The 18,692-nt window shown below is 41.2% G+C and overlaps 1 protein-coding gene across 1 annotated transcript in view; it reads right to left on the bottom strand.

Annotated features, from left to right (window-relative positions):
• Positions 1-2,799: 2,799 nt before the first annotated feature.
• The window catches only part of NFE2L3 (nuclear factor, erythroid 2-like 3), a gene marked incomplete at its 5' end in the record, with an annotated part of 33,739 nt that continues 17,846 nt past the window's right edge, over positions 2,800-18,692 (bottom strand). Inside the window, 3 exons of the mRNA XM_011938641.1 lie at positions 2,800-4,578; positions 5,365-5,448; positions 11,091-11,270. Of these exons, the coding sequence (XP_011794031.1) occupies positions 3,313-4,578; positions 5,365-5,448; positions 11,091-11,270 (1,530 nt within the window). The remainder of the gene's footprint in view (positions 4,579-5,364; positions 5,449-11,090; positions 11,271-18,692) is intronic.

Genomic DNA, 18,692 nt, shown 5'->3' with positions numbered 1-18,692 from the left:
TTTAGAGCAGTTCAGAGAAACAAACTTCAGCATCTATGGGTCAGCAGTTGGGAGCAACTTAACTGATTCTGGGTAAAGCTCACAGTTGCAATCACAGAAAACTAGGATTGGATAATTTTCTTTTATATCCAGAGTGGCATACTAACAGGGCTGAAAAGTTAATGCTGGTTGTCATCTTCCCTCGGTGAGTGAGCAAGAAAAGCTGTAAAATGAACACACTACAAAGTCATGCCATCTTAACATCCTTTATGGTCACAGAATGTGGTGGGAGGGTTCTATTCACTGGTACAATTACCAAGCAGGCAAGGATCATTGGGAACTGTCTTAGATGCCAGCTGTCACACTCAAGGGTGTACCCTTACTCAGTTTATGCATGAGTGTAAAACCAGATTTCCCAGTGTAAGGTTTTCCTTGTAGCCCAATTCGGTAGATGCCAAATTGCTTGACCTAATAAATACTAGTTAGGTATTGGGAGCTAACAATGTAAGGCAACAAGTCTCAGTTTGTCACTGATGGTTGAAAAGTGCAAAAGGTAGTAAACACCTATCTCAGGACACCTGGAGTGCATGTTATTTAAAGTTGCTATCTTTAAGGTTTGGAACTAATGTACTGAGTTGGTTGACAGGCCCTACATAATTTTGACATTTGCACTATTGAGTAATGCACTAATACTGGCTTGTTTTGGGGTGGTGGAGGGGAATTGGGGTAACCAGTGAGTTGCATGGATTTACTAGAGAACAAATAGTTTGAAAACTGAGATGGGGAAAGAAGGATCTAGCCACTTGAGTGCATTTAAGGAAGTTAGTATTACCACAAAAACCCTGTATACTGGTTCTGTAGCTCTGCTCAACCGAAGCCTGCCTTTATTTTCCATACAATTGGCCTAAAATCTGATCACACTTCAGAAGATGCTCAAGTGAGTTTTAATTGGAAAAGATATCTTACTCACTTGGGTTGTCTTTATCCCTATCTTCCTCATCCTGATTAAGACATTCGATATTGCAATCAAGATTACTCAACTAGGTAGGTAATGTGGAGGGTCCTAGGCAATGGTTGGTTGGTTTTTGGCATTGACTTTGTAATCTAGTTGGGTTGCACTGGAGAGCGAATGTGGAATTCCTTCTACCTTTAAAACTGGACTGTCTGAAAAGCAGTTCGTTTATTATGCCTTGAATCCAGCATGTTAAGATGGAGACGGGGTTGTGTCAGGAAGCCAGCCCATAGCCAATTAGAGCTTGTAAAGCTGGCTGCCTAATGCATCAATTAAAAGTCCCTTGGTATGGGACAGGGGGCATCAATTTCAGGAACCTACACTACCAAAATACACTGTAGTCCCCTTGTATGAAACGTATTTGCACATGACCTAAACACATCTCATACACTTGTCTCTAGGTTACTTTTATTTAATCCAAGATAGAAGCTTGGTAAAGAGTATGCTGCATTGTATGGGGGAATAATGACAAAGTTAAATACAGACACTACTATCTTTAAATATATTCAGTTTGCAGTTACTTGATCTGTGTGCTATATTTAAGGTTTTTCATAGCTTAAACTTCAGGCCAGACATGGTGCATAATCTGAGCAGCTTGGGAGGCTGAGGTATGCGGATCTGAGTCCAGGAGTTCGAGGCTGGATCTTTGGGGGCCACTGCAATTCAGCAGCGCCAAGACTCACCATGATTACCAATTCTGCTCTCTGCTGTCCTTTCCTTTTAGAGGTTTGAAAAATGCTATCTGATAAGCAGGCACTCGTGCGAGTGCACTTAGTCAACTTTGAAACAAGTAAATTGGTACTGTAGGATTTCCTACTGTAAACAAATGTTTTACGTGTGACCTTAAATTATAACTATCAAAAGCTTAAGACATTTGAAATACTCCCTTGTAAAAAGCAGCTCGTCAGCAAACTAAACAAATGATCATTGAACACCATGAGTCATTGAATGGGGCAATAATTTTATCTAGAAGCATTTCTGGCAAAATAACAGGTCTTGGGAAAAAAACTTACATTACAAAAATCCAACGGTATATATAAACTGCGTTTCTCTAGCCCAAGATACTTATGTGATACTCTACACTGTAACGGCAGAAATAGCATGAGAAACTTCATTTTGAAAAATTGGACATAAAATTTTATGTACACATTATAGTACACATAATGTGTTGATGTTCCCCAGACTTGACAGCCATCTAGGTGAGGTCATTGCTGTCTTCAGAAAACGCAATCTGTTTACTGTTAGAGTGAACTTAGGTTTTCATTTCAAATGCCATTATTTCTAGAATTTACTTTACCCCTGGTTTATTTTCAAATTCACCTGTTTTTTTTCCCCCCAATAGCTTTTGCCTATTTTAAACAATCTTAGATGGTTTCACTGTTACTCTTCCTACTGTTGGTTTGTTTATATGGCTTACCACAATGTTCTGGTGAGATCTCAGTATTCTAAGATGTGAGGCCATCCCTTCAGGCTGGCTTTACTACTGCCAGAGATTTTATGGATTTAATATACGCGAAAGGAGTTCTGTTTATGCAAGTAGCCCATTCTATCTCTGGTTACATGAGGAAAGCCTGTGGCTTAAACTACCAGTGACTCCAGGTCTTCAGTGCACTCTATATCACATAGTATTCAGTGTGTTAAGTATTGGGGTGGAGGGGGGTGAATTTGCCTTACTTTGGCATACTATGTTGGCCTCAATTTGGCTTGAATCTGATCAATTTGCTATGCTGCCCTACTTGTTATTCACCTATATTTCTGCATGTGGATATTTTGGAAGGAAAACAATAAATTTGCTTGAGATTTCTGTATAAAAGGGAAAAGTTTATTTTTAATACAAATACAAAATTTATTTCAACAGAAAACAAAATGTATAAGTTAAATATAAAGACTAAAATAGTGTTTGAAAAGCTTACTATAGTGCTAACAAACTAAATGAAAATAAGGCTATTTTGCATTTAAAAAACTGAAAAACCTCTTAAAATAATTTGATCCCCAGTGTTTGCTCTTTCTGAAGTAACCGACTTACTAAAAAGGATGGCTGCCAAAAAGTCTTACTGGGTTTTCAAAATGTTAACCTTTTCTTTGGACATAACTGAATTTTGTATACAATGCATTTCATGAAAAGTTGTGGCTCCCCCAGATTTCCCACAAGTGTGATCTTGAAGTCCTAAACATTTGTCCATATAAGCTTCAAAACAGAGCCTTAACTGAGTTACTCAAGTAGCAGTACTTAAAGATAATTCTTGAAGCAGTTTCTGATCCAAAAAATCAGTTTCCGAACATTACTACTTCACATGATAGAGTCCATCTTCAGTTTCTTCTCACTTTCTCTTTCCCTTTTGGGTTTCCTTTTTGTGGCCTGAGGCCCCCAGTTCTTTGGGTACTAACAAGACACTTCCATCATGGGTACACTGAAGTGCATAGTGGTTTGGATTGACTGGCCTACCTTCGTCATCTCTTAATCTACTAAAAACATCATGATAAAGGTCATGCAGTTTCTGTTTCATTATGTTAATGGCTTTGTTACATTGTGCTCGCTGTCTCTTAAGAGTTTCCTTCTTTGCTTGCAAGTTACATACATCATTTTCTAGATTCAAAATTATGTCCAATTTGCGTTTACGACAGTTCTGTGCAGCAACTTTGTTTTTCCCTCTTCGTCTGATATCACGGATAAGTGAGACTTGTAGGTCTGTCAGATAGTACCTACTTAACATGCTATTGAAAGAATCAACAGGCATGCCGACAATTTCATCTACAGAAAAAGGGATATGCAAAGCTTTAGCACGCCGTTCATCACGGCTCAAGTTTCTATCTGTGTCTTCGAGGTACCTACTCCTTATCTTCTGTGACCTCCCAGGCCACGAAAAAGGTTCAGAAGTAGATTCTGGTGCACTTGGCTGTAAGTGGTAAGTGTGGTTATGAAATATGTGTTGAAATGTAAGATCCCCTTGAAATGTAAGATCCCCATGGAAACCAGAATCACTATGATCCATGTGACAAAGCTTACTAGGTTCTGGGTAGTTGCCGCCTACGGCACCTTCTAAGTCATGGTGGGAACTAGATTCATGGTCAGTACAATAACCTGTAGCACCTTCACACACACAGTGAGAGGAATTAGACTTGGTGACAGAGGTACTATTGTGACTTGAATCTAAAGAAAGGCCAGAATCAGAATCTGGTTCATCAAAAAGCTGAGAAACATCGATTGGATCAAAGTCGTCTTCTGTGCCCAATGACATTAGGTTTATCTCATCAAATATATTTACGTCAAGGTCATACAGTAGGTCTTGGCTTGTTAGATTCCGCATATGATTGTCAACCAGTGAAAGAAATCCTGTCGAATTAGTTCCAGGAAGGGTTTGCTCAGGATTGGTGGTATGAGAATTTAACTGCAGAAATGATTCTTGTGAGTGTGAAGTCCTTGTTACTGGATTTCCTCTAAATGTATTGTTGGGACAAAGCAAGATGGCCTCGTGAAGATTCACATCCTGACTTATAGCCTGGCTGAAGTTTACATGATGAGGTGCTGAAGAATTCATGCCATCACTGATACTGCCTGGAAGAGGAATATCTCCCAATGAGACGCCCTGAAAAATGAAGGAAAAACACTTTAAACATGAATAGCCCTATTTCTGAAGCAGTCCTATTACCTAATACAACTTTTCTTTCCTGTCTTGTCAGTTCCTTTATATTTAATAGAGAGATGCTGTTGGCAGTAACTTCATGGTTAAAATGCAGTCAATAACAATACATGATGTGAGTCCAAATCAGAATACTTGGAATTCTGCAGAATACTTGGAATTATGAGTAACCTAGAAATTAAGATTGATTAGTATAAAAGCTGACTGCATTTTCTTATTAAAAAGTCTAATTTACAATCTTGTAATTTACTACTTTATAATAAGATGTAACTCTCATCCTAGTGGGTTGGTAATCGCATTGTGGCAGGTCAGGGATAATAAACCACAGTGAAGTCTGGAGGAAAGAGGTTGCTTAAATGCCTCTAAGCACTAAAACGATAAGGCTATTGTGAATGTTGCTACAATAAACATGGGGGTGCAGGTGTCCCTTTGATACACCAATTTCCTTTCCTTTGGATAAATACCTGATAGTGGAATCACATGGCAGTTCAATTTTTAGTTTTTTGAGAAACCTCCATACTGTTTTCCATGACCAGTCTAAATTTGATTACACTTCTGGGATTTGGAAAGAGGAATGCTATACATACTTGGTTAATTCTAAGCTGAAGTGCTTCTGTAAAAATAAGCATTACTTTAAACTGCTGTGTCAACCAAGTAAAGGAGTTGTATTTATTCACCAAAAAGTCAGTGCAGATACGTTCCTGCAAGGATAAAGGCCAAGGTTCCAATTACCTCCAGTGAATTTTCAGGCTGCGATGAAAGCAACTGGAATAAGTCTTCCAGAGAGAAAGAAGTATCTGTCCCATTCAGATGTAACTGTTGAGAAACACAAAAGGTGCATCCTTCACGTAAAAGACCGAACTGGTTGTCTGGGGCTTTAGGCTTTACCTTTAAAGGATCACCAGGTCTTATCTTCACACTGGGTTTTTATCCTATTATGTTCCTCAGTTGGTTGGAAGTTTTACTTTTTATTATTTTTTGAGACAGAGTCTCACTCTGTCGCCCAGAATGGAGTGCAGTGGTGTAATCTCGGCTCACTACAACCTCTGCCTCCCAGGTTCAAAGGATTCTCCTGCCTTAGCCTCTGGAGTAGCTGGGATTACAGCTGTGCACCACTATATCTGGCTAATTTTTGTATTTTTAGTAGAGACAGGGTTTCACCATGTTGGCCAGGTTGGTCTCGAACTTCTGACCTCAAGTAATCCACCCACCTAGGCCTCCCAAAGTGCTGGGATTACAGATGTGAGCCACTGCAGGTGGCCTATTTCTTTTCTTACAGTACTCAATATTTCAACATGCATACTTAAAAAGTTAATCAGTATTTCTATACCTTCCATAAACAACTTCCATATAATTTTTGGCTAGTTCTTAGTTTCAGCTTATTTTGCCCCTCCATAGCCAGCCCTCCCAGTTGGTTACACAATTATGTAATTTTGGCCAGGTGTGGTGGCTTACGCTTGTAATCCCAGCACTTCGGGAGGCCAAAGCAGGCAGATCGCTTGAGCCCAGGAGTTGGAGATCAGCTTGGGCAACATAACAAGACCGCTCTACAAATAAAATGAGCTGGGTGTGGTGGTGTGCACCTGTGGTCCCAGCTACTCTGGGAAGCTGAGGCAGGAGGACTGCCAGAGTCCGGGAGGCTGAGCTGCAGTGAGTTGTGACAGCGCTGCCACACTCCAGCCTAACAGAATGAGATCTTGTCTCAAAAAGTAATTTTTACAGTCAATACTTATTTACATGTACTCCCAATTTTTTTTTTTTTTTAAACCAACTTAATGCTTCATCTCACTCCTGGCCTTCATGGTTTAGCTTATTTCTAGTTGAAAGAACTCTTCAGAGTTCTGTAGCTGGGACTACAGGCATTTGCCACTGCACCTGGCTAATTTTTGTATTTTTAGTAGAGATGGGGTTTTGCCATGTTGGCCAGGCTTGTTTTGAACTACTGACCACAGGTGATCCACTGGCCTTGGCCTCACAAAGAGGGGATTACAGGCATGAGCCACCATGCCTGGCCCACATGGAATTATTTTGCCTTCATGCTTAAATGATGAGTTAACAGGTAAATTTAAGGTTTAATGTTTTCCCTCAGTACTCTGTCTTACGGCATTTATTACTACTGGTAAGTTTACTCTCAGTGTTATTTATAATGAACCTTTTCTATCTCAGGTCATTTAAAAGATTTTTCTTCTTAGTTCCTGATGTTCTGCTTCAATCTGGTATGTCTGGGACTTAATTTGTCTTTATTAAGAGCTCCATGTACTCCTTTAATCTGAGGACTTTTCTGGAAATGTATTATTGCTTCTCTTTCATATTTTATAGTCTCTTCTGGGACTCCTATTAGAAGTAACTTATATTTTTCTCTTCTATCATTGTCTCAATTTTGCTTTCATATTTTGCATCTTTGTGGTACATTCTAGATAATTTTCTTAGATCTGTCTTCCAACTTACCCTTTTCTTTAGCTGTTCACACCACTTCCACTGAATTTTCCATGAAAATGACTATTTTTCATATCTAGAAATTCATATGGGCTCTTTTCTAGATCTTTTTCTTTTTTCATGATAGTCTGTTCTTGCCTTATAGATTCTGTTCCTTCATGAACAATTTAAACACTATTTTAGAGTTTTTCAGAGGACTAGGAATCCTGACTCTTGCATATGCTGACTCATGGCTATTTATGTCATTTTTAATTCTTAAAAGGTGAGCTTTTCGGGGAGCAGTTTTGCATTCTTCTCTTCAAGAACCAGTGTTTGTATCATTTTCCAGATGTACTTCTCTTGGCTGAGGATTCTTCATGGTGATGGTAGTGTGCATTCAGATCTTATATCTAGCTTTGGGGCCCCCACTGGGGTTCTGATTTCTAAAGCATAGCCAGAATTGTACCAGTCCCCATTTCCTACATATTCTTCCAGAGTTGTCATCTGGAAGAATGGAAATGCCAGTGATTCACTGGTGTAACTCATTTTTGTTTTATTTCAACAAGCTTTAAAAGCACTTTCTAAGTAATAGCCCAATAAAAGAACAGAAATATATTGTCAGAACTACTGTAAGAAATGTGACTGGGTGCAGTAGTTCACACCTGTAATCCCAGCACTTTGGGAGGCCAAAGTGGGCAGATTGCTTGAGCCCAGGAGTTTGAGACCAGCCTGAGCAACATGGTGAAACCCCACCTCTACTGAAAATACAAAAAATTAGCTGGGCATGGTGGCGTGCACCTATAGCCCCAGTTACTTGGGAGGCTGAAGTGGGAGATCACCTGAGCTTGGGTGGTTGAAGCTGCAGTGAGCCATGATAGCGCCACTGCACTTTAGCCTGGGTGACAGAGTGAGATCCTGTCCTCCCCCAACCCAAAACAAAAGTGTAAGTACGGCCGGGCGCGGTGGCTCAAGCCTGTAATCCCAGCACTTTGGGAGGCCGAGACGGGCGGATCACGAGGTCAGGAGATCGAGACCATCCTGGCTAACACGGTGAAACCCCGTCTCTACTAAAAATACAAAAAATTAGCCGGGCGAGGTGGCCGGCGCCTGTGGTCCCAGCTACTCGGGAGGCTGAGGCAGGAGAATGGCATGAACCCAGGAGGCGGAGGTTGCAGTGAGCTGAGATCCAGCCACTGCACTCCAGCCTGGGCGACAGAGCAAGACTCCATCTCAAAAAAAAAAAAAAAAAGTGTAAGTACACAAAGATGTGATGTAAATGCTCAGGCTAGGAACATGGAGATACACAATAAGGAACCAAGTCTGATAAGAACTAGGCACAAATGCCTGGCTTTGAATGATTAGTATGTTTCTGAAAAGTTCTGTCCAAATTGATGTTTGTCCTATGTCAAATTATATTTTTAATTCTCTCCAAGGAAGCTCCCTACTTCATTTGTCTCCTCATTAATATTTAGTAAGTGCCTATTCTGTGCCTAGCAGTGAATTAGTTTTTTACAGGTAGAGGTAGAGAAAACAGTTCTTGCTTTTCTGGGAAGCCCAGTGAGGGAGTAAAGATGAAGACATACCTTGGAGAAAGGCAATATACAATTCAGTGTTAAGTAAGTGAAAGACTACTGAAAACATCTTTTTCCTCAAAGAGAACTGTGAACATTCAGGGAAGTAGTCAGAAATGTTGTCCCCTTCAAAATACATATGGTTCTGTCAGTATTTTAATGTAAAAGTCCAGGGGTATTGATTTGACAATACAGTATGTATGCTGTGGGGAGAGTGGTAAAACCATACAACACATCCAAATATAAATATAAAGCCTAGATAAGTCAGAGGAGCTGGGGAGAAAACCAGCTGGGAAAAAAGAACAGGCAGTTGCCAAATGCCAGGCTGCAATTGAGGGTTACAAAAGGGTTGAAGCTGCAGTGGTCAGAGTGAAAATGGGAGGGTTCCTTGGGGTGTGCTCTCTACCCCTCCCCTTCATCTGAAGAATGGCAAAAAGGGCCTCAAGGAGACCATTTAGAACTTGGTGTGTGTTCTCTGCACTTTGGGGACACAGAAGCTTAGTATCCCACTTTTGCCTGGGAAATATAAAGGGTGAGAGACCATGCAAGAGCCATAGTTAGGGAACTGAAAAAGGGTCTAAGGTGCTAGGTCTAAGGTCCTAGGTGGCCAGCAAATGGTTGAGAGGGCCACCTGGAGAGGTGAGATGCATGTATGCCACAGAACATTCAGGGAAGAGCCCTAAAGGACCAGCTACAGTGGAGATGCATTTGCCTCTGTCAAGAGGAAGACTCCCAGCTGTGGGGCCAGGAGTCTCCAAAGAACCTATACATGAAAAAGTGCCCACGTGACAAAGAGTTGTATAATATTTAAATGTATGGGATGGTCAAGAGAAACAATTTCCTATGTTCTTAGCACCCCACACCCTCAACCCCAGAGAAATCAGCAGGGCAGGCCACACAAAACTGAGGGAAGATGCTGACTTTGAGCTCAGTGTTTTTTGTTTTGGATTTTTCTGTTTTGAGACAGGGTCCCGCTCTGTCGCCCTGTCTGAAGTGCAGTGGCATGATGACGACTCACTGCAGCCTCAACTTCCCAGGCTCAAGTGATCCTCCCACCTCAGCCTGCCAAGCAGCTGGGACCACAGGCACACACTACCACGCCCAGCTAACTTTTGGTTCAGCGTTCTTGAAAATTACACTGAGTTATACCTTTTTTTTTTTGAGACATGGTCTCACTCTGTTGCCCAGGTTGGAGTGCACTGGTGTGATCACAGCTCACTGCAGCCTTGACCTCCCAGGCTCAGGTGATCCTCCCACCTCAGCCTCCTGGGTAGCTAGAACTACAGGAAGACATCACCACACCAACTAATTTTTGTAATTTTTGCGGAGATGTGGTTTTGCCATGTTGCCCAGGCTGATCTCCAACTCTTGGGCTCAAGTGATCTGCCTGCTTTGGCTTCCCAAAGTGCTGGGATTACAGGCGTGAGCAACTGTACATGGCCACACTGGGTTATTCTTATCAATTGCTGCAGTGGGATGGCCAAAGGGATTTTCATGAGTATCTAGAATTTATGGAACCTGCCCTAGATTTCACCAAGGGGCTCTAGGTGGAAGCTGGAGGGGCAAGGGAGTGGCAGGTAGGCAAAGAGAACAAACCTGTTTTCTGATTTCATGCCAAATAAGTAATGTTCCATGTAATATTATAAGCCCTAATAATACGCAGGCCTAAACTCCACCTTCTGAGAAGGGGACACACTAAAGCAGGTGATGGCTAAGAGAACCATCGGGCAAGACCTGTGAGGGTATGCCTTCCAGGTGGAAGTGCCACATGGTTATTAAATATCTCTGGAGTGCCTGTTGGCTATGCTGTGGGCAGGACCTCAGCAGGGCTGAAGAGAAACCACAGTACAGCCCAAATGAAAGGAGAAGGAAGCACAGATCACAGGAAGCATCCATCCCTTCAGCCTGGCTCTGGGAGTTCATTTGTACACCTCTTCTCACAGCTAAAGAGTAAGGTTAGGCAATGAAGAGTTAAGGAGGTGGTCCCACTGGACCATGGATGCCCAGTGGTTCAGCCAGGTCTGCCAGGAGACTGAACAAAGATTTGAGTCCAAGCCTTAGCTGACATCATAGGTGTTTGGCTGTAGGGTTGGTTGGTTCTCGGCTTGCTCTCCTGGACTAGGCCAGCCTGGCTGCCTGTTCATGTGGCTGGTTGAGGACTCCTAGGTTCACCATTTCTTCATCCCTTGCCTTGGGAAACATAACTAGCAAAACCTGCTAGCAAGGTCCTGGAAGGGGGTGTGTGCACATACACACAAAATCTTGAGTTTAACCAGAGAAAATAACTATATGGGCTAATTCATTTATAAATCAAATTACTACTCCCATAACTTAAAGACAGAGGTATTTTCATATATGATATTTGTTAACAGTAGAGCATACTTACATGCTCATTCTTAACACAAACTGTCAATGCCACAAAATCTACATTAAAATCAAAATGGCAAGGCTTGAATATTCTGATAGGCGTACCTCATTTCTAGATTCAGTGTTCTTTTCTGCCTCCCAATCAGGTTTCTCTGCTACTTTGTTTTCATCTTCATTATTCTGCTGAAGTGCGTTCTCCTTCTGGGCTGACACCCTTTCTTCATTTTCCTCACGCTGTGAACTATGACCCACAGCTTCGTGCTTTTCTCTTAGTACCTCGTTCTCCTATAAAAGTACCAAATTGCATCAAATAAGCAAACAGTCTTTAAAACTGCATTGTGCTTATTGTTCAGGGACCATGAAACCCACAAGTCAAAAGCTAAGACTGGCATTTCATTATTTTACTATCAAAGAAACATTTAATTCAGAAACAAAGGTCAGTTTTATATCTTGTCCTGAGACAGGTTGTTCGAATCTGTGCAATTTAAATTAACACGCACTTATAAAGCCCCTGAATTTAAAATACTCGTGAGTTAGATTAGATACGGAAATTAATGTTGCCAGCAGGTAGTTTTAGTTTTCTGTTCAAAATCAATCAAAATCAATCAAACAGCTAAGTTGGAAGCAAACACTGATCAAATATGGAAACTATTATTACAAACTATTAATTTTGGTTCTCTCTGGAAGGCTGGGAACAGGGTGGGAAAGAGTTTACTTCACTTTATACATGTCTATAACTGTGAATATTTTACAACAAACACATATTGCTTTATTTATTTTTGAGACGGAGTCCCACTCTATAGCCCAGGCTGGAGTGCTGTGGCGAGATCTCGGCTCACTGCAAGCTCTGCCTCCCGGGTTCACACCATTCTCCTGCCTCAGCCTCCCTAGTAGCTGGGACTACAGGTGCCTGCCACCACGCCTGGCTATTTTTAAAAATTTTTTTAAATTTTTTTATTTTTAGTAGAGATGGGGTTTCACCGTGTTAGCCAGGATGGTCTCAATCTCCTGACCTCATGATCCACCCGCCTCAGCCTCCCAAAGGGCTGGGATTACAGGCGTGAGCCACTGCATCCGGCCATATTCCTTTTATAATCAGGAAAATGATAAATATAAAACATCTCCACAGATCTATACTTATTTACCCAGATATGTCCTTCTACCTTAATTTACTTTATAAATAAGGAGACCTAAATAACTAAAAGGCTAGAGAATTCCTCTAAACATTCAAATATGATTACCATTTAGAGTGTACCGCTTATTCAGATAGTTTCAACTATGATATCAAAAGCTCTCTGGATATATTTTTTTCCCCTATAACATTAAAGCTTGTCAAACTTTTTCACAATTTCTGTTCTTCCAGGAACAGACACACTGGCACACCCCCTTCCCACCAAACCACAGAAAAAAAATTTTTAAGTGAAGGTTGAAGAAATGGAAATTTATAGATGCCAGAAGAAAGGGGAAAAATCAAGCAAGATAAGGAAAAAAGGAGGCTGATATTCTGCTGGCCCACTTGGTTTACTGGCTTCTCTGTCTGATTGTGCCTAATTGTGACACTGTGCCTTCCCTCTAGACACTGTAGATGATGTTCGGTCCTAGCTCAATCAGTCTCTTCCTTTGCACATTCCATTACAACCCTGCTTATGTGCTCAAGATATTGCTCCTGCTACTCTCCCGTCTCTTCTGCATCAACAGTTGTTTCTCATCTACTGGACAATTCCCATCAGCCTACTATCATACACAAATACCCCCACCTTTAAAAACCACTCCCTTGGTCCCACACTAGTCTTCAGATTCCATCCCATTTTTCTGCTCCCCTTTAAACCAAAAACCTCCTAAGAGTTATCTGTACTCAGTGTATTTTCTCTTCATCCATCAGCAAAATTTGACTTAGAGTTACTACCTCCTCCTGGAAACAGCTTCTTCACCTGGCATCCAAGTACCTCTCTATTCTCCTACCTCATCAAGAACTTCTGCTTTGCTGATTCTTCATCCCCTTGATATCTAAATAGCAATGTCCCAAGGCTCGGTCCTCAGGTCCACCAAGCACTCTCCCACTTCACAGCCCTTGTATTTGCAGCCCTTTCTACCTGTAAGCTCTCTCAACCCTCTTATCCTCCTGCCCCCAGGTCTCTTCAAATATTTGCCATCCCAGTTTTCTTTCTTAATCACTCTATATAAAAAACTACACCAAAATCTATTTCCCTTATCTTGCTTTATTTTTTCTCCATAGCATTTAGCACCAGCTGATGTATTACCATGTTTATTTGTTTGCTGTTTGTCCTACTAGAATGCTAGTTTTTTGAAGGCAAGGGCTCTGTCTGCTTGGTTCCTGCTATTGGCCACTTCCTAACCCAGATTCTGGCACATAACAGACCCTTACTGCACATTTGTTGAATAGCTGAACTCTTAGACACAATATCCCAAGACTTTGATAGAGATCCTACTTCTGATGGATTGTTCCTTCCTGCAACAATACTGATATAAATCTGGGGAAGAAAGAAAAGGTGACTGACCAAAGGTTTTTTGTTGTTGTTAAATCTGAAGATAATCAAATTCAAAACTTTGGATACCTGAGGCAGCTAACTTTGTTTAAAAATTTGCTGTTGGTAGAGAGATAAACTTCTAATCTCTAAATCAAATGATCTATTTTAGAACCACGAAGCAAACTCCCCTAAATATGTAATATATGCATTAATACAACACACATGGACACACACAAACATGCAAACACAAGAATGTCACCTATATTACATAAACAGTAACAGGGAAATAAGTGGTTGATATAGATCAAACCCATAGAGGAACTGATCAAGAAAACTTTAGTCTGGGAAGGCTTTTTTTGTGGGGGAAACTTTTTGAGTGTAATGAATTGGTAACAAAGGTATGTAAGATGTCTTGCCTGAAAACTCAGGAAGAGAAGGACTGGAGGCAGAGAAATTCTGTATGGTCAAAATTCACACTATAAGAAGCCAAAATTAGGTCAAAAATCCTATAATATAATAATGGATCATAACTCATTGAATAAAATGAGTTGAACAAAAGAATCAATGAGTGCATTTAAATATAAATAAATAAATGAAGGAAAGAGGAAATCTCTTTCTTAAAGTAGAATACAAATAATAAATATAAAAGGAGAATGATGAATTAGAAAACCATCAATGGATGCTTAATTTAGGGAGTGAAAATTTTATGAGAAACAAGATACTTAAATAGTCTCAAAGTATCACTCTGCAGATTACTTGTTAATTACAAAAAGAAAATAATAACACTACAGGAGAAATCTGGCGGACACCATCTAAATCAAATGGTCAACTCTATCATCAAAATACGGAGTTAAACCAACATTGTGCTCTCCTGATATGGAGGGCACGATACCATTTCTGTGGTTTTCTCACCAAAAATTCATAATCTCAATCTAACCATTAAGGAAACATCAGATAAATCAACATTGGGGGTCATTTTTACAAACTAACTGATTGATGCCCTTCAGCAATCTAAAGGTGAAGAAACACCAAGAGTGAGGAGTGTTTCCACATTACAGGTGACTAAAGAGACTTGGCAACTAAAGACATACTGACAGATTCTGAAAATGGACTGTAGATTAGATAGTAGCCTTACATTCATATTAAATGTCCTGATTTGATAACTGGCTATAGAAAAGAAAATCACTGTTCTTAGGAAATATACACTAATAAGTATCTGGGTGTTGAGGGATGCAATGGTTTCAATTCACTTATAAATGTTTCAAAACAAAGAGAATTACATATGTATACGGACAGACATGGTTCTTAATATAGCTAAATGAGGCAAAACATAAATAGGTAAATCTGGGTAAAGGGTATATATATATATGCCATTTTTTAAAAGTTTGAAATTATATTTAGCTAAAAGGTTCACCTAAAAATGCCTACATAGCAAAATCACTATGGCCAAGGCAACAGCAAAGGGTTAGCCCAGAATAATTCAATTCTCCCATTAAATTTTCTGTTTATTTGCATTTTGCCCCCAAGTGTATAGACATATAAACTTTAATATTTTCAACTCTTTTAACATTTAAATTTATTTCATTTTCTTGTCTAATTGCTTTGGCTATGCTTCCCAAATAATGCTAAATAATAACGGTATATTTTTGCTGATTAATTTAATGAGAATGCTTCACCAATAAGGATGACTTGTATTTGAGATACAGTCAGTCATTTTAAATTGAGTATCGAATACAACACTAGTGCTGGGAATACAATAGTAAAAAATACAATCAGACCCTGCCCCCTTCACATCTTACATTCTATTTTTATTTTTTTGTAGAGATGGGGTCTTGCTATGTTGCCCAGGCTAGTCTTGAACTCCTGACCTCAAACAATTCTTCCTCCTTGGCCTCCCAAAACACTGGGATTATAGGTGTGGGCCATCACTCCTGGCCAGATCTCACATTCTAAAGAGAGAGGGAACCAAAAATACAAGTGAACTAATGAAGTAACTGCAAGTTATGGTGAGAGAGCTAGCTATGTGAAAAAAGGAGACAAAGGAATTCAAGGCATAGATAATATCCAAATGGTATACTCATTTGCCTCTTACTATAGTTTATTTAACTGACTTCTTTTTTCTCTCTCTTTTGAGGAGTTTTGATCTTGTTGCCCAGGCTGGAGTGCAAAGGCGCAATCTCAGCTCACTACAACCTCTACCTGCAGGGTTCCAGCGATTCTCCTGCCTCAGCCTCCCAAGTAGTTGGGATTACAGGCACCTGCCACCACACCCAGATAATTTTCGTATTTTTAGTAGAGACGAGGTTTCATTACGTTGACCAGGCTAGTCTCGAACTCCTGACTTCAGGTGATCCACCTGCCAGCCTCCCAAAGTGCTGGGATTATAGGCATGAACCACCACACCCAGCCTGACTGGCTTCTTAATGGTGGATAGTTGTTTGTAATCTTTTCTTGTAACAGATATTAAAATCTCCACAAGTAGGATATGTTCCTGGAATTTATGCTGGGTCAATGGATATGTGTATTTTTTATTTGATGGAATCTACTGAAAAGGCCTTCAAAAAAGGATAAAAGTGCCAATCTGATAGATGAAAACTGGTGATCATGGCTTACTGCAGCCTCAAACTCTTGGGCTCAAGTGATCCTCTCACCTCTCAGCTTCCCCAGTAGCTGGGACTACAGAAGCATGCCACCATGCCTGGCTAATGTTTACTTTTTGTAGAGATAAGGGTCTTGCTGTTTTGCCCAGGCTAGTTTCAAAACTTTTTTTTTTTTTGAGATGGAGTCTCGCTCTGTGGCCCATGCTGGAGTGCAGTGGCTGGATCTCAGCTCACTGCAAGCTCCGCCTCCCGGGTTTACGCCATTCTCCTGCCTCAGCCTCCTGAGTAGCTGGGACTACAGGCGCCCGCCACCTCGTCCGGCTAGTTTTTGTATTTTTAGTAGAGATGGGGTTTCACCGTGTTAGCCAGGATGGTCTCGATCTCCTGACCTCGTGATCCGCCCGTCTCGGCCTCCCAAAGTGCTGGGATTACAGGCTTGAGCCACCGTGCCCGGCCTAGTTTCAAAACTTCTAGACTCAAGTGATCGTCCCCACTCAGCCTTCCAAAAGGAATCAGTCATGCAGGCCAAGAGTGATTCATGGTTTTCTTTGATGTGCTTTTTTAGGCCTTGGTATCATTGTTATCCTGGTTTTGAAAAATGAATTGGGAAGGTTTATTTAACATTGGAATTCTTTATACTTGGAATATTTGAAAGAATTCCCCTTGAATTCTGTCTGTGCCAGGAGTTTTTTGTTTTTCTGAAGAAACTATTCTGACAACTTTTTAAACTTATTTCATGGGATATACCAACAGACATCCAAAAAGGCTGATCCAACCTACACTGCCATCTGGTATGTGAGCACACCCATTTCCTTACAGCCCACCTACCCTGGGTTTGTTTCTCAATATTAGCTAATTAAAAGGTGAGAAACACAGCTCATTAGCAGGACAGTCTCGCAGGTATCAGTGTACATAGGAAACAAGGGATGAATATGAAGACAGTAAGGGCACGACTCTGGACTGAGGTGGGGATAGATTTGAAATGTTAGAGTGCCTGCCTGCTCTTAAAGATGAGCAACTAAAAGAGCCAAGGGAAGGAAGGTAGTGGCTACAGTGGGTATTTCTTCTTTAGCCGGATAGAGAGAGGCAGGAGAGGAAGGCAGCAAGACCTGGGGGCCATGTCACATCAGTGTTGAACACCTGGTTTCCTGAGAAGGCCCCTTCCAGCTCTGACACTCCAAAGGTCTATGAATAAGTGACTGTATAATTTATCACCAAACGCATCCACTTTTGAGGGGGTAAGAGGTTACTATTAACAATTAGGCTGGGCAACAAGCATAAACCAGGACTATTCCACATGGTGACCCACCTGAGGCCACAGGGGAAGAAGAGACTGCATAGCTCTTAAGAAACTTTTTTTTTTGGTAAAGACGGGGTCTCGCCATGTTGCCCAGGTTGGTCTTGAACTCCTGGGGCTCAAGCAATCCTCCCACCTCAGCCTCCCAAAGGGCTGGGATTACAGGCGTGAGCTACCGCACCCGGCCACTCTCAAGAATCTGGATAGCAGACTGAATTCCACAGACTGAGGGAAGAAAAATACTTCAACCTGCACAGACTTAGGTATTGAATAAGTATCTTCTTAGATGATCCTTCCTGTATCCATTCGACTTTTCTTTCTTGAGAGCCTATTATGAAGCAAATATAATAAACACAACAAGCATCGTAAGTGATGAACGAGAGGAAGCATTTCCCCCAGGGCTAGTGGGATGCATGTGGAGATGTGCAGCCCAGGTCCCCTTCAAAGGAGGGCTTGTGGCTATTCCCGGACACCTGTGGGCGGCCAGCCTCCACCATCCAAGAGCTGCCTCCCCTAAGGTCACACCCGTCCCAGTGTGCCCATATCCCATTACCCGTCAGGTGAGAGTAGAGAGACAAGGCCATCTAGGCCCAATGTGGGATAAGTCTGATGCATCCATGTCAGCCCAAGTGCTGGGTTCTGCCAGCCTGCATCACAATTCGACTTCTGCTTCTGTCTAATCCTGCCTGTCTCCAGTTATTGATCCCAAGGGTTCCCCCTAATAAATCTCCTTCACCCTAAAGGTAGTCTCAGAGTCTGCTTCCCAGAGAACCCAACTTCTAACAGTTAGCAGTTATTCTACCTTGAGGGAGAGAAAGGGAGAATCTCAAGGCAGGGAGGGGTGGAGGATTTGCTGCTGTAATATTTACAAAGTAAAAAGGGCCTATGGAATTTGTAATATAATTTGCAATTGCTTCTTGGCCTTTTGGCTAGAATCAAGTGTAATATAATATACAGTCTGCAAAGCCCAAAACAGCCTATAGGCTAGGAGGGCCCAAGTTCAAACCAGCTGAGTAAAAAGACCTATCCTACCCAATAGCTGGGTAACACTGGGCCAGCTGCTAAACCTCTTTGACCCTCAGTTTCCCCATGTGCGAAATGAGAAGATAATATCTAATTCATATTTTAAGGAATTAGTTGAAAACAGCCTCTTCAGGAACACTTCTGCACTGCTGGTGGGAATGTAAACCACTAAGGAAAACAGTATAGAGATTCCTCAAAGAACTAAGAGTAGAACTACCATTTGATCCAGCAATCCCACTACTGGGTATCTACCCAGAGGAAATGAAGTCATTATACAAAAAAGATACTTGCATATGCA

Source organism: Colobus angolensis, unplaced genomic scaffold (genome assembly GCF_000951035.1).
Source record: "Colobus angolensis palliatus isolate OR3802 unplaced genomic scaffold, Cang.pa_1.0 Scaffold175, whole genome shotgun sequence".
Classification (NCBI taxonomy): Eukaryota; Metazoa; Chordata; class Mammalia; order Primates; family Cercopithecidae; genus Colobus; species Colobus angolensis.
This window is presented reverse-complemented; position numbering and strand designations above follow the sequence as displayed.